Source organism: Coloeus monedula (genome assembly GCF_965178545.1).
Source record: "Coloeus monedula genome assembly, chromosome: 5".
Taxonomy (NCBI): Eukaryota; Metazoa; Chordata; class Aves; order Passeriformes; family Corvidae; genus Coloeus; species Coloeus monedula.
In genome coordinates this window covers 24299061-24324088 of record NC_138785.1, presented here as the reverse complement: position 1 = coordinate 24324088, position 25028 = coordinate 24299061, and the positions used below count along the sequence as shown (strand labels likewise).

At 35.7% G+C, this 25028-nt stretch overlaps 1 protein-coding gene across 2 annotated transcripts in view; it reads right to left on the bottom strand.

Annotated features, from left to right (window-relative positions):
* Positions 1–25028, bottom strand: part of FSTL5 (follistatin like 5) — a gene marked incomplete at both ends in the record, with an annotated part of 250145 nt that overhangs the window by 173544 nt on the left and 51573 nt on the right. For both annotated transcript variants that reach the window (XM_082281448.1, XM_082281449.1), the window contains one exon: positions 19179–19427. In XM_082281448.1, coding sequence (XP_082137574.1) covers positions 19179–19427 — 249 coding nt within the window. The remainder of the gene's footprint in view (positions 1–19178; positions 19428–25028) is intronic.

Here is a 25028-nt window from a genome sequence, read left to right as displayed (position 1 = left end):
CTGCACAAAAGCAGATTATACTTTCAGAATTTCTTCATGTTAAATGTGGTAGGAACACAAGGGAGTTTTATCTAATTAATTTATTGAAAGAATCACTAGCACATAAATTACAAATTCCAGCTAAAGGATTATGGTAGTGTACAGAGAGTGACTGGCTATTCAATTAAAGATCTCATGTAGTTTTCCTGCAATTGCTTTTCCTCTTGGATTTTATATTCATTCATCTGCCAAGGGACATCTTGAATACCTCCATCATTACTGCTCTCATTTATTTAGTCAAAATAGCATTGTTCCTTCTTTTTGAAAGATGACATGAAGGATTCAGAGCTCAGAAATGGATCTTTCAAAGATTTGTTTTAAATATAGAACAACTCTGTATATCAATCACAAGCTATAGTGTAAGACAACATTTTTCTTGAGATTCTAAAATCCCTTTCCCTACTCAAGGCATGGATGCTGTGTTTATAGAAAGAACTGTACTGCAGGCTGCAATCAGCAAATCTGAAATTATTTGCTTTATGACATCTTACTTTCCTATCTTTCTGGGTTTAAACCTTATGCTTTTTTTCTTCCTTCATATTGATTTACAGAGATATATTATTTTACAACTACTTGCATCAGAATTGCCTAAGTCACAGGTTCATCAATTCCTCCTAACAGAACTCCGATTATATTTCTTAAGGGATTTTCCCTCTCATCCATTACTGACACCCATTCTCAGACTTCATTTTCAGTCTCTTTTCCCCCTGCTGGACATTGTTCTCAGTATGGCTAGAGAGGTATTAATCCTTTCTTCTCAGAACATGTGAGTACTCTACTGTGCTGAGTACCTGTCTCATAAAAAAATGTTCGTAATTCAGGATTTTTATCAATCATCTACTAGTTCACGATTAGAATTCCATATTATGCACAGCAAACCTGATTTGTCATACACACTTGTTCAGCCCATTTCAGATATTTAATTTGACTTATTATGATGCATTTAAACATGGCATTTGTAAGCCCACTCTGGAAAAGTGCACATCAGTAAAAACAGACACTCGACAGCCTCATGTTAACTTTAGAGAGGTGGTTGGTAGCTGCCATCTGGTTAAGCAACTATAGGAAGACTATCCTCAGCAGTGGCGTTTGTAGTGTATAAAGTGTGCTCCACAGAGGGACAGAACAAAAGCAGACCTGCTAAGTGGCACAAGGACATTACACCTGTCTCTCATCGGAAGTGCCCGAGGTCATGCTGGATGGAGCTCTGAGTAACCCAGTCTAGTGGGTAGCACCCCTGGCCCTGGCAGAAGGGTTGGAACTAGATGACCTTTAAGGTCCCTTCCAACCCAAAACATTCTGTGATTCTATGAAAAAAGGGAGAAAGGGACAGGAAGAGAGAAGGAGAGTGAGTACACACACACACCCCCAACAACTTTGTCTTTTGTTGGCCATGCTACATGCCTCTTCTACTGACTTCTACTAATACAGCTCCACCAGATAAGTACAATTTCCATTATTCTCTACATTAGCAAATAAAGTAGAACAGAAACATAGTAGTGATGTTACTTCAGGCAGACCATTGAACACAATTCACATTCCCAGCAGAAGAAATAGAGTTGAAAGAAATATTATACCCTCATAAAAATTGCATGAGTTATTATGCACTGGCAAATGTAAATTATTTTGTTTCCACTACACAGCAGCAGTTTTCTACAGAGCTTATCTCTTGCCTGCCCCTTGGTACACAATGTCCAGCTCAATCCTACAGATTCATGCACTGATGATATGAGGTAAAGTTAACTCAGCCATTTAAACTGGTCTGTGGTTTTAGTTGTCTAACACTATGTTGAGTTGCTCAAGTACCTACCAAAGTCAGCTGAAAGACTGACATCTCATATTAGGCCTTAAATTAGAAATGCCACACCACCCTGTTGTTGTTATAAAGTAGCACTGTATGTGTATCTATATATTATATGTACATTCTATATTCTCTCTATATATAGAGAAACATGGTGTCACTTTAGCCACAGGTATTCTATTACTTTTATGTACCCGATAATTTACCAGGAATGTAACTTTTTTCCCTTTTTTTTAATATCAGCTGAATTTAAATTAAAACATTTTTGGATTTGCAATCACAAGAAAATTATTGTGCATTTCCAAGGTACAGTAAGTCAGCAAATGGCCTACAGATATGTATACAAATTTATGAACTAGCCCATAAAAGCTATGTGTGGAAGACTGTTCAAAGACATTGTTTTTAAATTGTGACTTAAGAAAATAATTGTATATTTATTAGACTGTCTGAATTGCTACGACTTTCATAATGGTATGAGATGTATTTGAGAGTTGATATTGGATGCCAGTGGAGGAAATTGAAAATAGTTCAGTTGATAAGATTCTACCTTTAACAAAGTGGTGCTATTGCCTGCAAATGCAGTTAAAACGCTATTAAATGCCTGTACTTTGAAATGTATCCCAAAGCTATTTGATGTCTCTTTCTGCATCTTATTAGCAGTCAAGAAAATTCAGATCACCAAAACATTTAAAAATGCTGCCCAGAGCAGACCCATTTTTATTATCAGCAGAGAGGATTATCAAGTAATCAAGGAACTTCTTTCCACAGGCAAGTCTGAACTGGTCATTTAGTGTTCGTACTGATGAAAATACTCCCTGTAGAGATTCGAAACAGAGATGAAAACTCAATCTCAGCAGCACAGTGAAAACCCATCAACATTCCTTTAAATAAATCCTTCCTTTAGAAAGTTATTTTTTTAACAAACAGGTATTTGCTAAGAGGAAGGTATAACATAGCAACTTCTCCACACGGAGATGGCAAGAAAAAGTGGAAAGTAAGAGCAGATGCAGAAGGAATGAGACAATTTTCATTCTTCCCGTAAGAACCTCAAGAACTTCTAAGACTTTTCATCGTCTCTTCTCAGTCATGTATAAACTACAATCTTCTTATCCTCTTTGACTACTTGAAACATTTTTTTTTCTACTCCACCCAAGCTTTTTACTGTTTAATATTTTTTTTTTTTTTCCCCCAAAGCTAAAACTCATGTCTTTGGCGGTTTGGGGTAATGTTTTATTCTTGTTTGTTTTAAATTTCATGGAAGTTCCCTATAAGGACTCGTGACTTCCTCATGGCGTTTGGATCTCATCTTCCTAGCAGGTCCAAAGGACTGTGATAGCATACATTCATTGATCACTGGCTAATTACTACCAATTTCTTCTGGTTACATAGTTGTCACTCTACACTTTAAAAAGATTACGCACAATTAGCAATTATAAATCATCCTTCTCTGAAGACACAATTTCACAGCCAATGTGTCTTTGTAAACATATTAGTTAGTATTAGTTCATAAACATAAATTTAATATTATTTATTGGTTTGCATATACACACCTATATACAATTTATATATATAATATATATTAAAATACATAATTTGTGGGTTAAATTACCTCAAAAACAATGAATTTTCTTCAGCAGTTTTATACACCAGCTCAAAGGAGCTGGCTAGATAACTCAGGCTTCAGCAACTACTGCACTATAAGAAGTGAAATAGAATGAAACCTTAGAATTTACACAACAAAATGAGTCCACTGTGTCCTGATTTTGGCTGGGACTGAGTTAATTTTCTAAACCTTCCTGTGGTGTTTAGCTGCCTGCAGGTAAAACCACAAGGATCGAAATCTCAGATCCTTCTGTGATTGAAATCACAATTCCTTCTACAGACAGTGAGATTTGATGGAGACGAGAAAGAAAAGTTCAACCTTAAAAAAACATTGACCAAGGACACTTCAAAAAAGACCAGGCAGATCCTGAATACTTAATAACAGAACACTGAAAGGTGTGACAGCAATTTGTCTCAACTGTCACACCTGTCATGTAAGAGAGGAAAAAAACTCAGTGATGCAGTTTTCAAAATGCAAAACAAAGCAGAACAAAATTGCCACTCAGTGAATATCTCTTCTGTATCTTACTACCTAAAATACAAAGGAAGATGGAGGTTTCACGTAACAGGTGTGTATCCTCTTCAGGAGAGAAAATAAATCCCTCCGAGTCATTCATGCAGAAAAATTCTCCAAGTTAGGACTGTCTCGCAGGGAGCAAAACCCACAAAGTACACCTACCCAAAAAAAAGACCAAACCAGTAGACTGAGACATAGAAAATCAACAGGAAATGGAACTCCTCCAGAAATCTCTGCCTCTGTGTTCTATCACAAACTAGTATTAGCCCTACCTGAGCCTCCACACTCTGCTGAACATCACTATTCCTCCATTACCAATAAGCACATGAATGTAAAGATTCACTTCTCTGGCAACTGTAAGAGAGTCTACATTTCAGAGGCCCGAGCCATTAGTCTCAGAGCCACATTCTAGGAGTATTTTAAGTGTGCACACAGTAAAAATTTAATGTTAGGAATGTGCTAATTTGAATTTCAAAACATAGTGATTTGTTGAAATAAGCAGACCAAATTGTGTATAGCCCCATCTCAGCATTCAGAAATACTTTTGCAGTATTCAGAATGAGTTGTGCTTTCAATGATCTATGAAAGTCAGTTGGTTGAGGTACATTTCATCAAGTTAAGAGAACCTTCCTACTTTGCTGAAGTTAGGAAAGCAATAAGTGAGAAATGCAGAAAAAATAATGAGATACTTGTACAGACTTTTACTTGCACACAGATAACTTTCTATTTTTCCAACACCTCAGATCAGAAGAGATCTTTGTAGCGTTTCTGATCACCACTGATCTCCTAAGACTGAGTAACTAGAGACAAGGCCAGCCAGTTCACAGACTGGAGTAGCCAACATTTGTACAGCAAGGAAAATGGTGAAATGCCTGTAGGATCAATTTTTAACAATTTACTGTGACAGGAATTCCAGCCTGACAGCTTATTTTCTTTGTTGACTGTTCTTTTCTTGTGGGTTTTGTTTTATTGATTGGTTTTGAAGTTTTTTTTTTTAAGGACTGACTCTACTCTTATTTCCATTTTAGTATCTCAGCTTCTTAGTCTTTCAGCAATTTCAAGATTTTATTTCTGACAAAAGGAGAAGTAAAAATTGTTGCAAATAACTTGGAATATAAAAAACAGTAATATTTTTTTTAAAAATCACACACACGACAACACTCTGAGTGACCAATCAACACAGTGGTATACAGCAAAGCAAAAAGTAAAGAAGTTTAACTTACAAGAGAAAATCCAAGTAATTCCGCCTATGCTCTCTTCACCAAAATTTGTTTTTCAAAGTTCATCAAAAGAACTCTATCTTGATTGGTCAAAATTGTGATTGTACTATATCACCTGCAAAATAACTCTTTTGGTTTAGTGAAAGAGATGGATCTCTCAACTCCGCATGCTTAGCTTTTATAGAGACCTTTTTTTTTGTGAAAAAGATTTTCTCTCTTTTTTTTTTTTATGACTGCCTCATAAATAAAAATTGTAAACAAATTTAAACTGATGTAATTTCTGGGAAGTTACTAGGCCTTATTCTACATGTTGTGCGGACTGATCATCCTGGCTTTGTACTCTTGCATCTACTCTATACAATGAAAAAGTTTGTCCATCTGTTTTCTGCCACTCTTACAATTTAAAAAAAAAATAGTTGTCATTTAAAATAATTTTTTTTAAAGTAACAATAGAAGAATTTTCCAACAATATTCCTGTTAGTTTTTACTTCCACAAGTAATTTCTGTAACATTTCCATTCAACTTCTTGCAAAGTGAACGTCCTCTTTTCCACTAGTCCAATAAACAAATACAAATGATTACCATATTAAAATGAAGTTATCTCACCTTCACTTGTAATCTTATGTACACTCACTCTCTTTTACAAGAGACAGAGAATTAAGATCCTTTATTGTTTGATTTACCTTGTGTCTTTGAAATAATAATACCTTATTCAATCTTTTGCACTGAAAACTCAACTCCTTAAATTATGCAATATAAAAGAGTATTTAAATACTGCAAATACCAAAGCTTGATCAGGTGAACTCTGCATGAATGTTTTGTGTTATCATGTGATTCTCATGTGCCACCATTCACTTGTCATGTCAAAAATTTCTGTATTTCAAGCAAGGTCCAGAATGCTTTTTAAAAAATTTTGTACAGGAAAATATATTTACTACATGTAGACTGGAAATGTATCTACAATGCATCCTAGTGTTGCAGCCTTTTGATCATCTGAACAACAGCATTGTTCAGGAAAACAACTCTTTTTAGCCTACATACCCAGATTTTCATCTTCCAGAAGCAAGTGTGGCCCCATCCACACATAGACTGGCCCCATCCACACATAATTCACAGTATGAATTTGTCCTGGGTTGCAGTGTATTCTATTACCATCCTCATGAGCTGTTGCAATCAGGTGGGGCAGTGTTTCCTTGCCTCCTCCCCCCAGACTATCTTGCTGTTAATGGCCCATCATTGTCCTGCCGCATGACTCATAGATAACTCCCTCCGGACTATCATCTGTTAATGAGCCCAATCAACACCTGGCCTCATGACTCATTACCCCATTGTGAGATGCTCCACCCAGAGGGAGGAACCAAGCATCCCATCGTGGATATAATCTGGGACTCTGAATACCAGAGGGAACTCTTCCACTGGATTTCCAGAGGACAGGAGCTACACAGCCACCACTGGACCCTCTGAGGAAGAGCAGACCCTTTTTTCTACAGGATCACCGCTTCAGAGGACTGCAGCCACCATTCTAGCAGACTGCTACCACCACCCTGCCTTACAGGGACTCAGGTTGTATCTTGACTCTGTCAGTTTGAACCAGTGTTTTCTTTTAGTTTTTTTTTCCTTTTCTTTAATTTCCCCATTAAATTGTTATTCTGACTTGGCGCCTCCCACTGGTTTGTTTTCAAACTAGTACAGAATTAGAAATATTATGACGCACACCCAGATCCCATGAGGCTTAGTGTCTTCATTGCCACCATCACCACTAATACTTGCATAGAGAGTAAAAGAAACAAAGAAATGAAGCAATGATTTTCTTTTTTTCTCAACACTATTTTTGGAGTGAAGTGGGAGATTTTTTAACTGATGTCAAAGTAATTAATATATGAATGTATATTGGTTATACAAAGAGAATACCAAGACAACTCTAATGGTTATACATATTGTACTTAGACTTATGTTCATTTATCTGTGAACTACAGAAATGAATAAAGGTTGTGAGAATTTATAACTGGCTACTTCATTTGTACTCCTGGGTCCCCCATCAACTGCTAACTCATGACTTAACCTATTAATGTCTTTCTATCATTGGTATATCTGATCTTCCTGCTGCCTATAGCAGCAGGACTATACCTTAATTCAAGTCCGCTGAGGGCAAAAGATTAATGAAAATGTCTCTATTTATTTCCAGAATCCAATATAAGCAGTTCTAAGACCAAAAAACCCCCACAAAACAAACAAACAAAACAAGCCCCCCCCCCCAACCCTCAAAAAAAAACCCAACCAAAAAAAAAAAAAAAACTTAAAAAAACCAAAAAAACACAAAAACCAGACACACAAAAAAACCAAAAGATACCAACCAAACAAGAAAACCCAAACCATCACAACAAGGACATGTAATGTCATAGGAGTCTCTTCTGATCTCTCCTTTTCTTTGTTTTTTTTTTCAACTACCTATTCTCTATAAATACTGGACATAAGCAAAGCAAGTCTAACTCTACTTTTTTAAAAGCACCAACATTCTCAGAATACTTCGAAACTTTTTGATATTTTAAAGGAGGCATACAAGAAAATCTTTAAAACCTTAGTTAAACTGTGAGGTAAATTTCCAAAACATACACAGTAGGTAAGCCCTACCCAATATAAGTGAGGATCTGCCACCAGCTGTGGTGTTTGCCAAATCAACTGGATTTATGTTTCAGGTAAATCCTGAGATCATTTCAGATCAACATTCAAGTTTACATCACACTAGTGGTAAAAACAGTGTATTTTCAATAGTTTTTTCAGGTTTGAGGAAGGGGTTTTCTTTGTTTTTTTGTTTGTTTTTTATGGTTTATTTATTTCAAACCTCTAACTCAGTATTTTCTGTCTTGGACTCCCTTTTACATCTTCCATGCTTGCAATACAAGAAATATTCATCAATTGATTGATTTCAATGAACCTAATCTTCATTAGACTCAGTAGGGAGGACTGAATTAGATCCTGAGATCACTGAAGGATAGTGTCAGAGAAACTCCCATATAAACTAGAAGGTTTTCCCTGCCCCACAGTAATCCTTATCACTTCGGGATTTTTTGTGAACAAAAATCTGAAACACGTAAGTTTTAATTTCCTTTAAAAATATTTAATTATAAAATACTGTAAAAATGAAAGAAAGCATTAAAATTCTTATATTGTACATGTCATTTGTGTTCACTCAACTATCTCATTTATACGGATTTCATGTACTCAGTATTATTAGGGTCTTTTAAGTCTTTTACCAGTTTTTTTTTTTTCCTACAAGATTTATCACAAAAGTATGTTTTTCCAACTACCATAGCTAAAATGTCTGCTCTAAAACTTCATCATACAGTAAAGAAGATAGATATATTCCCAGTGCGGCCATTCACCATCTGCTTAAGCAAATACACTTCAAGATGCTTCTACAATTGTGATAAAGTGACAGCAAATCTAAGAGCACACAGAGCTCATATTCTAAAGTGATGATTGTACAACTATAGTTTGCATCATAAGGGACCAATAAAAATCTTTATGTTCTGTTTGAATGGCAAGGACTTGTATAAAAGAGAAGACAGAATAGGAAAATAACGAAGAACTGATCCATTCAGCAGTTGTCTTAAATTTAGAAGCACTAATGAAACGTGTTGACCATAATTAGTACTTAACACCACAAGGATATTTTTCCCTCTTTCCGATTTTTTTTTTTTACTGATATACGAGGCTTTCCATTTTATTAGATCCCAGGAGTGGTTTTTTCTCATTTTCCAGGTGGGATTAAGAGTATGGAGTGCTCATCATTAACAACACTTCTGCTACTCTCCATGCATTTAGATTTTTATTCTTCTAATTATCAAAGTGATGACCAGGAAATGCTAATTCACAGCCTCCTCCTCGCACAGTGAAATATCCTGACAAACAGGCTGAATACCAAGTGAAAACATGCAGTTTTATTAGTCAATAGCGCTTTGTCTATTCTGTACAACAAACATTACTAGACAGATATCAAATCTGTATTAAAACACTGCTAATAGCAAAACTTCAGTGCACTGCCTGTTTACCAGGAGTCTTAGTAATAACTCTATAGAGAATACAGCTAAGAATTCTACTGCTTTAAGGCCAACATCAGCAGTTTTCTTTGGCATAAATACTTTTTCTTGTAGAAATTCAGCAGACTTGGTCTCTAAATGGTGAGAAGAAAAAAGAACCTCCACCATCTGTTCCAGCCCTGAGGGAAACAAACTTTCCTGGCAGTATATAGTTCAGGATTTAATTGCACCCAAAGCCAATACAAATACATGCAAAAATATAAAACACCGCTCTTAGTGAGTGGAAGTTTTGTGTTATTCTACTTCAGCTTATTTCTTAGGGCTATAGTTTAACTTATTTTTGCTGTAATGTTTTCCTTTATTTCTGTTGTTTGCTTTCAACAATTTTAAATTAAATCCACATAATCATTCCAGATAAAGAGAAAACCAAAGGATCTAATTAGATTTCATTGCCCAGTTTATCAAATTTTATTTACTTTCTGCATGAGTATCAGGAAAAGCACATTTGCTAAGGTCTAGGAGAAAGACTAGCTTCTTCATGAAAATAAAAACTTCAAATAATATAAATTTTACAAATTTCATAGAAATTATTACAGATAACCAGTAACAAAGCTCTGGTTTCAATGACAGCAAAAGGGAGAAGTTCAGAGTCAAACAAGGAGAAAAATAAATTAGAATGAGGTAAAAATTTACTTTGATTTTCTGAAATTAATCTTTTAAAATCAGTTTCAGCTGGAGGATTCTTTGGGCCATTCTACATATATTTAACTATGAGCCACATTTATTTTATCTCAGGATAAAGTCTGATAAAATACTCTACTTTAATTGAAGTTTATTTCAAAAGGAGTATTGTATAATCGACAATTCCATAATAAAAATGCTGGAATTGAATCACTAATTACAGGTCTCTGTCAAACTTTAAATTATTATCTTTTGCTTGCAATGTTTTCTGTTACAGAAGTAACAGTATAAACTCTGGTTACAGTAGTATAAATACTTTATTTTTTTAAAATAAGGTATACAAAAACTACCAAGTCCTGACAATAAATATAATATATTCAATGTTCATCAAAATCATGCTACTTCATTTATTTTATTTACCTGTCTGTGACACAATTAACAGAGTATACTGCCCAAGTCTTCTTCTGTAGAAAGTGCTTGTGGCTACTTATTTTCTAGTTGCCTCTAATACTTGTTCATACCATAACTTTAAAAACATAATAATAACATGAGAGCTGCCATCACAAGCATGGTGGCAGGAAGTTTTCTTTGTATCACAATGTGTTCTAGTCACAGGATGAGAAAAATGAAAGGAAAAAATTGGAAATCATCTCAGTAGTGATCTACTAAGAAACATAATTTGGAAGCATCTGACTCTTGCATCTCATTATTTCTTTTCTGCACTTTCTATCAGATTCCAAGAAAGTTGAAAAAACCCCAGTATTTACAGATATTGACAGAATTTGCCTAAACTAGCTGCTGTCAACTGAGTAGATTAAGTTTCTTTGAATCAGTTTCATTTCTCAGGTTCTACTAAGGTGCTACACAATAAAACCAAGCAAATAAAGGCAAAGCTAGATTTCTAGTTTAGCTGACTGTAAACCCCATCTACCATCCTATGTTAAAAGAGAGTAAATGGCAAACCACAAGAGAAAACCTTTTAACTGACAGGTTTTTATCCCCTGTTTTATACCCCATCCACTATTATCTACTAGAGCCAGAAATGGAAATTAAAAATCATTTTTGCATGCCTACTTCTCTCCAAATTACTCAGATTCTGTAAAAGAAGCTATGGCATTTTTTAAGTTGGTATACCGTACACTAGCCAACTTGAATTACAAATAGCATGCCAGTGCCTTGTATATGTATCCAGTTGCTAATGATTTTTAAAGGCCAACAATATGTTCCATCAGAAAAATTTCCCACAAGACCTAATGATAATTCTGATGTTATTTAATTAAAACTTTTTAAACTTTGCATTAGGCCAGCCAATATTCAGTAGTTTAAGATCTTGTGCTTACTCTAAACTTAAAAATTATGTATCCCACTTAAATGTCTCCCTGAATACAAGGCTTCTTTTATTTACTATAAATTTATGATAAAACAGTTTAAATTTAGTTTTACTGTGTAATAATTCACTGTCCCATGCCACCAATTTGATATTAAAAAAGAATTCTCTAATTATTTTAATAGTTTTTTAACTGGCACCAAGAAGTTTTAGGTTTGAAGTACAAGCAGCCATAGTGCCACTACATTATGGAGTAGTTACCTTTCTTTTTCCAGTTTTAAACACATTTTCTATTCTCAATACTAGGCGATACTAATATATATTTTAGAACATCATAAAAGAAGCTGTGTGGTGTTTCTTTTGCCTTTTCATAAACTTTTTTATAAGGGCTATTTGAGCTCAGAAATTGAGACATGATTTGAACCATACCTGTACAATCCTTGTATTGCTAGAAATGCAACAACACTTTTGTGACAGTACTGAAAAAGCAGGAGAGCAAAGAATATCTATCCTGTGAGTGGCACTGCCCTGTCTGCAGGCCCAAGGTACCAGGTTAGAAAGAAGGGCACTAGTAGGACTCTAATGCTACCTGCCCACTGATAACTCTTTGCCAGAACTCTGCTTCTGTTTCTTTTCCTCTAATCTCTCCAATTCCTCCTCAACAGTACCAGAAACTACTGGCTGAATTTCAGCACCATGCGCTACATTCTGTTTCTTTAAAATCAGGCCGAAGGTGTGTAAAAAGTAAGGATGTTTTTTCAGAGATGCTTATCCACAGAATGGTTGAGGTTGAAGAAAGAAATCACCTGGTGCTGCTCCCTTGCTCAAGAAGGGCCACCTAGAACTGCTTGCCCAGGACCACATCCAATCAGGTTTTTCGTATCTCCAAGGAAGAAGACTTTACAATGTTGGTTGTCTGATTCAGTGACTTGACAGAGACTTAAGAATGCAGCTTTCAGGTTAATAGAGCTTCTTTGAACAGATTCAACATCATTACTGGAAAAATTAAAGGTTTTAAAATTTTCTACCAGTGAAAATCTGTGATGTCCACAGACCCATTTCTTTGTGTGGTTTCAAACAGCAGCGATGACCTTACAAGAAATTTTAAACTTCATTAAGTTTGTACAGAGATTAGCTAGAGAACACAGATTCTTCATCACTATATGAATGTAGAATACATAATAGGTTAGAGCTGATTAAAAGATTTATCCCAGTACTGAAGGAATTGATATACAAAGACTGGGACTGCTCCAGACACTGAAAATAAGGGATGTCTTTGCAGTATATCTTCAGCCAGTCAAAAAAGCCAAACCTATATTCATAACTTGTTTCAAGATTGTCATTGCCCCATCCAACATTTTAGAGGTATGAATTCAATGCAAAGGAGGAAGGAGAGAGTAGAGTTTGAGACTTAAGTTGCAAAGAGATACAATATCACTGACAGCAGTGAAGCAGGGTATATTGAACAGTGTTTTTAAATTAAGCTTGTTATATGCACGTTCTCATAAATATCTTGAATTTAGCCTCACTCTGCAGATCCAGTAGCAGATATTACATATGTTGGCCTTGCGTGCCAGTTAGTTTAAGCAATTTAAGACAACACTGGGGAATTTAAGAGAGATATTTGAGAAAATCTTGCACAGATGTTGGAGGAAAAAACACCAGTTTTCCAAATCCCACGAGCAAGGCAACTCAAGAAAATGAACTGTGTGGGGACAGCAGAGTAGGGGAACAGTGCTAAAATTTCATATGGTTTCAATGGGTATTAAAAAGAACCAGTTTTCTATTGGTTAGAGCATCTCTTTCCAACAAAGTGCTGAAAGAAGTAGCACACCTGCCATTAAGTTATTTTTACCACTCTGTGAATGTGCAATTACTAATGTTATCTCTGCATGAATTCAGGATTTAATATTATTTTTTTAAGTGTTGCACTAAAGTGAAGATATCTAGATCATAGGCTGAATTAGTAATCTAAGTCTAATAATTCCTATGTGCTATCAAATGTGTTTTAAGATCAAGCAGAATCCTCGAGTTCTGAAAGATTTTTTTGTATTTCTTTTCACAACGCAGCTTGTGTTGAACATACTTCTGGAGTGATAGTTGAAGCTTGACACTTTATTGGCAGCAACCTTAAGGGGGATGTTATACACAGAAATTCAGGCTTTCAGGAAGAGTGTAATAATGATGTTTTTGAGAACTTCTACAGAGAAGCCAACTGATAGCCAAAATAAAAAAGCAAGTGCATCTTAGTGCAAAATTTCTTTTGCAATGAAAATATTGGATTGATATTCAGATTAACATATCCTAAAATTTCTTTTGAAAGACTGGCTAATGTGCAAACTTAAATAATGTGTTTAAGATTTATATAAAAGATGAGATGAAATATTTATTGAAGTGAAACTGGTTAGATGACAGAGACTTATATGCTTGCTTTTGAAGTATATGAACATCAAATAAGATTAAATAAATGTCAATGCTTCTAAATGAATGTGCCAATATTTTAAGAAACAGTCTAAGATCACCTAGGGCACAAATCAAACACACACAAAAATTTTAAAATTACAATCTTTGAACTAATCCTGTGGAAGTCACTGTAGAGGCTGGAACGGAATTCTAGATCTTTTCTGTGGGATAGTTAGTATTTAGTTCACTTCAACTCATTTCCCCCAGCCCTCTTTAAAAAGGAAAAGCCTGTAGGCTTTCCACACTATAGTATTTACAGTCTGCTGCTGAAATCCTGTGTTGCTTTAACTCACAGGATCTGCTGTATGTCAAACACTAAAGCTTGCTTTGAATTTGTTCCTGCTCTCTTATTTCATAATTTTTCTGTCTTTTCTTGGAATACAAGGCGGCCTATTCATATCCACTCTTAGCTTGCCCTGATGATTTTGTAAGAGGCCTTCATATCCTTTTTAAGCCATTTACTACTTTTGGTCATTCCTGCTACTGTCTTCTGAACTTTTTCCAGTTTTCTCATACTTTGAATTTGTCCATAGTCCACTCTTATCCTCTGCCCTGAACAGCTTAGTATTGGGAGCAAGATTTCCAACCTAAGTTTCTACTTTGTCTTTCAGGAACAGTCAGGGGAAAAGCAAATGTTGCAGCAGGCTTTAGATATCTAGATATTTTAGTAATAGTAGTAAGAAATCTGAAGATCACAGACTTTTTAACACAGGAAAATATTCACCAAATGATGAGACAAAAATAGAAAGAGATTAAAATAATGTTAATATCACAAGGATGTTACAGAAGCTACTTAAAAGTAAAAAGCTTACATATGAAGTAAACTTTATTCCAGAAATAGTCTATAAATGTCAAAGTATATAGGAGTATTTGCTATATTCCTGAAGATTCAAAGCAAATTGCACTTTGTCATAATGACCGAGTGTATCATCGTATGGAAAAAAAAAATAATGTAAAATATACAAGAAGCTCAGGGTGCATAGAAAACACAAGATGAATTTGTCATGGACAAGTTTTTAAACTCTTACTTAGATTTACTGTCCTGGGTTTAGGAGAACGGAGTAAAAGAAGTGAACACGAAAAAATTGTAACTGAACCTTATCTGATGTCCTGAGAATGCCATTCATGACCCAGTACATTGTCCCACATGAGTCCAGCTGAACTTTAGAGAAGCTGAAGAATCATGTTTCCAGCCTTCTACATTCTGCACAAAGCCATTAATTTCACAGTGCCACTTCACAGAATAAAGATAAGGGTGGAAACACCAAGTAAAATAATTCTAGGCCATTCGAATCACCATCCTCTAATGCTTGTTAAAGGTATGGCTAGCAAGAGCCAGGGGTTAGTCAATAGTGTCAAACACACAGAGTCAGATGCTTGTATTGCTTTTCTTACACCCAGCTGAAGCTGCTTGGAAACACGAAGTGCCTGGCTTGAGAACATTCCGGACACTGGAAGCAGAGAGCGTGCAGAGGCCACCTAGCTTCTGCAGGCTCCCGTGCTCATGCTCTGCACAAACTACTTACCCAGCAAATAAAAGCAGTACCAAAACATATCACACTTCCCAGCTCATATGGTCAATATCAGATCTAATGAATAATCTAAGCTTCAAACTTTGAATTTTGTCATTAACCTTTCCTTTAGTTCATCATTTATGTTTTCTCTTCTTCCCCCTCACTGAACACACCATCCTGGCACTTGACCATCTCTATGACTACCATTCTTAGAAAGTTCCTTGGATCACAAAGCATTTTCTAAAGAGTTCTCTTGCTTTATTAGTATAACCGTAAATATTTTACATTTTTTAGATAGTTCAGGCTCGAGAGCTCCTCTGAAAGTGACTGGAAAATTTTCAATCTCTAACATGCAGTTACAGGACACTGGACTTTACCTGAGGGAAACAAAGGACTCTACAGGTAGACAAAATACTTCTAATTTAAATTCATAGAAAAGGGGATTATAAGTAATTAGTTTCTCTGTAGAATTCATTTTGCTTTTATATGAGAAGAAATTGAGACAGTTTATTGACTAACTCTCAGGGTCACAGTTGGCATCTAAACATCTAACCAAGCCAGTAGGAAAAATCGTTCAGTTTCTGATGCATCATGACATGCTAATAAGTAACTGAGGGAATAATTATAGAAGGAGTGGAGGAAAAGTAATTTCTAATTTAGTATGGCCATTATCTTGAGCCATGTCAAAAATGTATCATTTGCATAACAGTCTCAATCATCAAGGAAAGACTTTCAACTTCAATTACTGTTTTGCACATATTCCACACATATTTTGGAAAAAGGGGTGATTTAATTTGGTGTGAAGAAATAAAGATAGCAAGTGAAAAGGAATAAAAAAAGTGAAAAAAGGAAGTAGTCCAATGAATCTCAAAATAAATAAGCTACAATAAGAAGCAGGTAATGGACCAGAATTTGAAGTTTTAGTTTAAAAAAACATCATGTCAGCAGAATACAGCTTTAACACAGATTTCACTACCTCAAAATGTATTTATAAAATGTTTCAGAAATGGCTCTCTCTGAAGGACTTGATGCTTTTTGTCTGTGTTCTATGCACAGCTTAGCTAAGACACACATTTCTCAGTGATTTTAATGGAGTTTCAACATATAAGCCAAAGATGTCTCTCATTTAGCAAGGCAATCCTTAAACTCCACTTATCATGTAAGTGTTTAAAAGGGCAATTTTCAAACCATTAAGTAGATCTCACGATGTTTGAGATCAACTATAAATCATTTGGTTACAAGATGTATTATTCAAATAATTATAGCTACCTAGCTACTATTGTAATGTCAATTAGGTAATAGAACATTAGCTTTTAAAATTTTATTCTCCTGACACAGAACACTAGTGTTTTCTAGTAAGCTTACTCATTTAAATAAGGTGTATTTCTCGGCTTCTCTCATCTTGAGCCCCATACCCAACCTAAAACTTAACATTTCTGCATCAAGAAATATTTCACTCCGAAGAGGGGAGAACAGAGAACCCAGCATGAGGATTTGAAACACAAGTACCCCAAAGCATAACCAGTCAGAGATAAAATACACAAAAAAAAAAAAAAAAAAAAAAAAAAGCCAAGTACACAGTAGTTTGATCTGAAAATCAATGATTACCAATAAACCAGAAATTAAAAAATACTTAACTGCTGTCTTAATATAGTCATTGTTGACAGTCACTACCCTATCATGTAACAGCATCTTGCAGGACCTCCTTCCCCTCACACTCTGCCCCAGTTTGGACTAGCCTCTTCTAAAGAGCTTTGTGAAAGCCTGAAGAAAGTGCTCAGAATATTTGTTTTCTGATCTTTTTTGAATTTTTCTGCTCTCAGAAGCAGGTCCTTGAAATGAGATTTGTGCTAGAGGATGTCAGTTAAACTAACGAGGACACGTGGCAGTGCCCTTCAGACACCATCAATAGTGATGGGGTTCACCTTCTCTATCCAGGAGTAGCACCCTTGAGGGTTTTTTCCCATTAGCTTTTTACTATTTTTGACCTGCAACTGGCAGAACCTTCAGCTTTACTGAAGGCAATCTACTAGTGGTTAGCTTAGAAATGTTTTCTAAAAGAAAGAAGTCACATAAAAATAGCTTGACATCTTCTGCCTTCTTTACCACATAGATACAGTAGATGTTGGAAGACAGTTAACAGTCAAAAAAGGCAAAAATGCTTTAACAGCACTGTGCTCAACTACAGCAATGAAGGAGCTGGAGTTAAGATAGAAGAAAGTCAGATTGATAAGGCCCAAATATATGAAATAATATAAAAAAGAATAACTGTCCCTGTCTCATTTGTTTAACACCACTGAAGTCAACATAAGATGAGAAAGAAGAGAGAAAATGAAATAATTTGCAATATTTCTAGACATGTAGTTATGGCCCAAATTAGAGAACTTGAGTATCTTGATAAATAACAATTTTCAGAAGGCATCTAAGACAAAGTCCCTCGGATACCCTAGTCCTTTACTGAAGACGTAATTTTTTACATTTTTAATCCAGCATCTAAATTAGGTGTATGAAGTTGAACATCATTCAGATACTCCATTGTCCACAGCAATAAGTGTGAAAGAAACATGGTGAATTTAAACCATAAAGATGAGCTAACAAAACTTAATACAACCTTTGGATGATATTTCTACCTGAAGTACTGTCTCATTTCTCATTTCCATAAGTAAATCTCTCTTTGTCTAAGGGGAGAAAATGTAGCAGCTCTGTAATTTTTCACACACATGCTCTGAAATTATTTGTGTTGCATACACCACACTAAAGAATTGAAATTAGCCCTGTAAATTTAAACATTTTGTGTTTTTTTACAGTCATTTCTTCTATCAGAGTACTGCATCATCCAAGTTCTTTTAAAGAGATTGTGATTGTTAAGATGGCAGCATTCATGTTTTGTTGTTATTGCACAAACCATTCCCTACAAGCCCTATCTGTCATACTCCTAGAATCCCATTTTAATCTTACACTACCTCAGAACACATGCTACTTAAAGCCTACATATTGTGATGATGTATCAATTTCAAACAGCATCCACAGTTAGTTTTGAACAAAGTTAAACTTTCACTATTACTTATATGTGTAGTTGCTGTTAGATTTCCACACCTCCAGTTTAACCTATGGATAGCTGTACCTTAGCATTTTTTGACGAAGTTGCTGAGCTTAACATGTTTTTATGAGACACTAGATAGACTAATAAAAAAGGGCCTTATTAAAAAATTTCCCCTCCCATCAAAGCCATCTATCTTTTTTAACCAGGGAAAACACACTCAAAATCTGTCAAAGTACTCACAAATATTCTTATTCAAGGTCTGCATTGGCAGAGTTCCAGAAACCTGCAAGGTGTGCTCAAATTATAGAAAAAAAAGAACATGTTGCAATTGTCCACACTGCCAGCATACAATGCTCAGCATAAGCTGTATGTCTCAGAATTCAGGCTGGCACCTCTTAGCATTCAGAAGATTAAAAAGTAACTAATCGTGCATGCTTTGATGAGTACACAAGGAAACTCTTCATTATCCAAATTCAAAGCAAGAAAGACCCATGTAGCCATGAACAAGCTGCTGATCTATCAACTTCAACACCAAATATGAGCACAGGTCTGCAACCTTCCAAAACCCCTCTGAAATCCTAAATTCCGTTTTTCCTGTAACAAAGATTAATATCCTTCAGGCTTTGGGATCTAAGTGCATTCAGATGAACAAGGTCAGCAACCACATTTGTAAGGCAAGCTGCCATAGATTAGTTTCTAAGAGACAACTGGTTTATTCAGGTTAAAAAGGGGCGATTGCCCAGAGCATTGAGTATAAACAACAGGAAAAAAAAATCCATAAGGTATCTCTGGAGTGCAATACTTACTGTGTTAACTGTTCAAGTCATTTACTCACTGTACACTCAGTGCAGACTCTATAGAGATTTAATTGAACAGCTTGAAAACACATACCCGATAGCAAATATTCCAGATATTTTTCAGCCATGCTTACCTTTAAAGAAACAATCTTCGTTGTGTACAATGGTGATCTTTTGCTTTTTCAGACAGGCAGCCCTGTGCACTTCACAGTGGTTTTCATAGAATTCTCCATCAGACCCACACACAGGTTTGTAATGTGGCTTGCAGTGCTCCATGCACAGACACTCGGCTTGGCCAGTCTTTCCATTCACAACGCAGTGTCTGCCCAGACCACAGTACTTGTTTTCACATGATCCAAAATGGCCATCCTGACCAAGATACCCTTAGAAAAAGAAAAAAAAAAAAGTTTCGATTTAATAATTACATTTTGCTTAATTGCATGCAAGATACAAAAAGGATTGATTTGCATAAATGAAGTGAGACTGTCTTTTGTTACATCCTTGATTAATATTAAACATAGGTCAGCCTGATGTTACACAAATTTTGTCTCTTTATCATGACTTTTATACTTTTAATCATTGTCACAGGCTAACTGTAATTAAGAGCAAGATCTAGCAACAAGAGTTACTCTTCATTAAAAAATTAATAGTAAATAATTACTTTTTAAAGTATATTGAAGTTTGTTGCCTTAAGATTGCTATACTATTGCATGTAAGAACAATGCATTCTCTAGAATTTAGATCATAGGATGTCTCAAATTGGAAGGGACACATAAGGACCGAATCTAACTCTGTACTCCTTGCAGGACTACCTAAAACTAAACCATGCAATTAATAGAATCTTCCAGAAGCTTCATGAACAGGCAGATAAAATAGACATTCACACATTGAGACTGATACATGAGAACAACTACAGCAGAATAAGGCCTCTTAATCAATACGGAGAATTTTTTAAAAAACCAACAAAACCTCTGTGGTGGCACTACAAGGACATTTCAGGAAACAGAGCATGAAGAGCAGGACTGATATCAAACAAATGGTGGCTAGAAGGAGACCCATGAACTTCTAGTGGTATTTCAATGACACAAATGTGATCTGGATAGCGAACAGAGCTTTAAGCGTGCTGCAGTAGAAATAGAGGCATTTGTTCTGGCCACAACGTGCAATTCCTTCTGCTCCTAAAACATGGAAATGGATTGTCTACATCAGGCTACCAAAGCCACCTGTCTGCTATCTGTGCTGCTGCCACCATGTAAGATAAGTACTGTTGTCAGTAGTAGATCTCTTGGTGAAAGGGGAAGTTCAGTGCACAGTAATATTTCCTTATTATATCCTCAGTTTCCGTTTTGACTGCCATAGAATAACTACGGCTTCTTGGCAAGAGAAAGGGTATCATGTGAAAATGAAAGCAGAATTGTCAATTGCAATTATCAATTAAGCAGGTGTCCTGAAAACATAATTGTGTCATAAAATATGTATAAAAAGACTAAAATGTTTCCAAATGTGGGAGAACTGCCCTTCACAGTTACTTCATTTTATTCTCTCACTCCACACTCCTAATGTACAGAACAAATACCTAGTATTCTAATTATTTGCAATACTCTCCTTATCCTCGCACGCTAGCTGAATTCATCCTTGGCTAACCCATATAAAAATAGCATGAAGAAGCAAATCACAATGCATAATTTGGTAGTAATTTGGTCATACTAGATTCATTTTCCATAGTGAAGCACTAACATGTCAATACCATAGCTTGACACACATTTCTTCAAGCACTGAGAATTTACGTTCTTCACTTCAGTGGCAGAAATAAAATCTCACCACTTTTTCTTCTGAAGACTATGGGTCTATTAGACAACCATGCCTTGATTTCTTGCTTTCTCACACAGCACAAATTTTCTAGACAAATATACTACAGAAAGCACACAACCATGAAATTTGGCTCTAATGACATGCTTTCACTATATTACTTGATAACAATTTCAGCACAAAGTTGAGAGGACTACATATTCACCTCAGGTGTTGTATGGCTGACATAACTACACTCCAGTGATTTTTATACACATGTACAGACCAGACTGATGGTGGGTTTAACTGCTCACACACCAAAATTACTTGAAATAGGAAAACCCAATTCAACATTAAAAATTTCCCACAGGTTTTTGAAAGTATTTCTCCTTGTGCCAATGTATCACCACTATACATGAGCAACAGTCATTAGCTGACAGAAATTAATGCAAACCAAATTTCCCTATGTCCTTATACTAAAGCTAAGCTCAAATAAAGCTTTGCAATGTCCAAGAGTGCTTTACAGCACAGGTCATGTATTCATGTTACAGAATCTACGAACTTCTTTGAAGTGATGAAACTTTTACAGTTTGAGGACAAAGTGCATAAACCATTATTATTTCTGCTTTCTGAATTGAAGGTAAATATCTCAGATCTCCATCTGACAACTGCTCTGAATTATTGAGAGGTGTGTGGTGACTCAAAAATGTACTGTGCTGTACATTATGAATACAGAACTCATTTAAGACTTCTCTTGGGACTTCATCTTAGTACTATAATTGAATCTGATGCCTGAATGCAAAGCACCTTCTTTCAGATAAGGGAGAATATTTTACATAATATATATAGATATTTATAATATTGGTATATGTCAACATACACCAATTTTGTACAGCAATAAGCAAGCAACTTTTCTACCCTAATAAAAAACCGTATTTATTATGAAATGTTTTGTTGTAACCATACAGGAACCAATAGGGAGAGCCTGAGGGAGTGGCCAAGGCTAAGGGCAGGGGGGAGCAGGAAGGGGAACATGGCATCATGAAAGCAGTGGGTTAACAGGCTACCACATTGTTTTATGTATGTCTTCATTTTACACCATTAACTATTCCGAAACAATACATAAATTTGCATACATCACTGCATATGCAACTCCTTCAACTGAAGTCTGTGGTAAAATTCCCACTGACCTCAAGAGAAGCAAGATTCTTTCTCCAGATACAATTTGAAGCCTTCAGTTAGCATTAAGTTACAGTCTTAAGTTTCAGCATGTTTACCAGGCACTGTTCTGTACCGAAAAGGAGCAGCTATGTAGTGTTTCCAGTAGTTTATAGTACATATTCAAGAAAAAGCAGTTAAAAGAGTACTCTGAAACAGTCCACCAAACAGTGGTTACCAGATTACCAGATCACTCACAAAAAATAAATAAATAAAATCCATGCAATTCCAAAACAGGTGACAAAATGCTCACAAACACAAATTTGAACTAAACATGCACCCCATTATGAAAATGTAAACAAATCAATCAATCTAAAGAGCTTCGGAGAGATACCAAGAAATGGGGTCAGATGTAAGTTAAAAAAACAAATGAACAACCAAAATACAGCTTAAGTAAAACCAGTTTCTGCTGCTTTTCACTGCTCCAGTCCAAATTGCAAAAATCACTGTATTTGGCAAATCCTTCATTTCCTTTTTTGTTTCCAAAAAAGGTACTCCCATAATTTTAATCTTGGAATAGAACAGCCACTAAGCTACAGGAATCTTGCCATTAACAAAAGAGAAACCATATTTTAAACCAATATGGGCTATGACATGCAACCCATTCAGGAATGCCTGACTATTTCAGTCACCATCAGGAAACTGAGACCATTACTTTTCCTTCCTGGATTTATTATTATTGCAGGTTTACTTTTGATACCTTGATAACAGATGAGGTTTCTTCAGTTTGTTGGGGTTTTTTAGGGGTTTTTGGTTGGGTTTCTTGAATATCAGTGTAGAGAAGTCTCCTGGGATAAAACTGCTTAGGGTGCAGCACCCATGCAGGAGACCATCACCATCACAAACACCGAGTTTTTCAGAAGGCTGTTATTTTATCTAAGCACTTAGGTTTAGAAAGTAAGTTAGTCCAAGATTAACTTAATTTCCCATATTTAGATATAATTCAGTAACTTAGCTGAGAAGATAAGCAGCATTGCATATTCAATATTAAGAAAGCCAGGAAGTGAGGATGACAAATAATCTAGCCATGAATGCTAATACTTTACCAGGAATTGTTATTACTTATCTACATTTTTCAAATGCCACAACACAAAAATAGGGAAGCATGTACCCATATGAGCTATGTACTCTGAATTTTCAGCCAAAAAAGTGTAATATTTACACATTCTGAGAGGATCTACAGTACTACAGGAAACAAAATGTACTTTGTTCCATCTGATAGTAAGTAAGGAAACATTCAAATTATCATAGCCTTAAGTTAAAAAAAAAAAAAAAATCACACTTTAAGAACTATCACTAAAAATTTATTACACCCAAAACAGCCAAAGCAGTCACATAGATTTTTCAGATTCTCTGGAAATTGAAAACTCTAAACAGATACCAAATGGAAGAGCAAACAAAAAATAAGAGTTTTTTATTTCTAGAAAGTAGAGAAATGAAACTGTTTTAACTTTTAAGAAAAAAATTGAACAAATACAGTTTCAAGTTGTCAGCTGGGACTCCTCACACAGGTTTCCTATTTAAAGGCTAGTTCAACAGCATCCATAGCTGAGAAAGTTGTAGGTCACTCTTTGATTCATTTACAGCTGGTAATTAAGCTGATGTTTTAGCATGCAAAAGACTCACAGAAATATATACTTTATCCTTTTATCTAATCAGTTTAGAGAAATGTTGCACAAGGAAACTTTGGAAATTCATGAGTATGAATCACCATGTTCTACAGTTGGCCCTGGGCTGGAACACACACACACACACACAGAGGCTTTCTGTATGCTGAGCAGCCTCACAAACTCAGACTGGTTTCTTATTTCCCTAACAAAATAATTGGCATTCATGGCTTCTACCCTAACTTGCTGCATTACACACATGTCATGTAAAACAAAGTGGTAGCTATTTTTCAAGACAATGAACCAATACTTTGTGTATTGGTAATTATCAGGGTCAAAAGTCCTGTGTCCAATTCCCTGCTCTTCTATTTAAAACCATTCTTTAAATGACAATTCCAGCTCTACAGCTGTATCTTTGCTTAATACAGTATCCATGAAAGGCCTAACCAAGACTGTAATCCTTATTTTAGTAACTAGTCAGTTTAGTCTCAGGTTTTAGCAGCAAATAAAATTGATCACCATCTACCATTAACACTCATAGGGCATTAACACTGAGCATGACCCCAGTATGAACTCTGAGAATCTGCTCATAAATATTAAAACTCTGGACTTTTTATATTTTTGAACTGTAGTGTTTTAGCAACAGTTCTTTAACAAATTTTTATTTCACTAGCAAGACCAGATTGTAATTACATTGACCGAGGGTGACACTAAATCTGCTCTACTCAGTATCCAGAACTCTTGGTGTACAAAATTGTTCAAAAATTTAGATTTTTTTTTTTTTGTACTTCGGTTAGGAATATTTTGGCCAGAGGACAAAATTTAAAGAAAAGAGTGGATTATTTGAGAGCAAATAAAAAAATTATTCAAAATTTGCCAATATGATGATTACGGGAATCAATTTCCACCACGTAACAGCCCATATCTTAACAAACTAAAGACAACTAGTGGTTCAAAGATGGGAGGGTGGAAAACAAGGACAAACAAAAGCTCCACAGCCATGCAGGGGCAGGATGAGGATCTGCAGCTGCAGCCCACTGCCCTCAGCAACAGACCCTTGCAGCTCACAGCCCCCAGCCCTGCTCCCACCTGCAGGAGTGAAAGAAAATCACACACATGGCTCATCATTCTCTTGCTGTGGCATGGGTTCCTTTCAGCAGCAGCCAAGTAAGCTGGACTGCTTTATACATTAGTTTATTCTGGCTGTGTGTAAAATTAATTTTTGGCTGGGTCTTGTACTATCCTCTCCTCCCTTCTTTGCTGCCTGCTCCCTGTGCCCTCAGACACACACTCACCCCCCTTTCCTCCCCTCCCTCCCTCCTTCCCTGTAGAGGCACTGGAAGTACTGTCAAGATTCACACCTCCATAGAA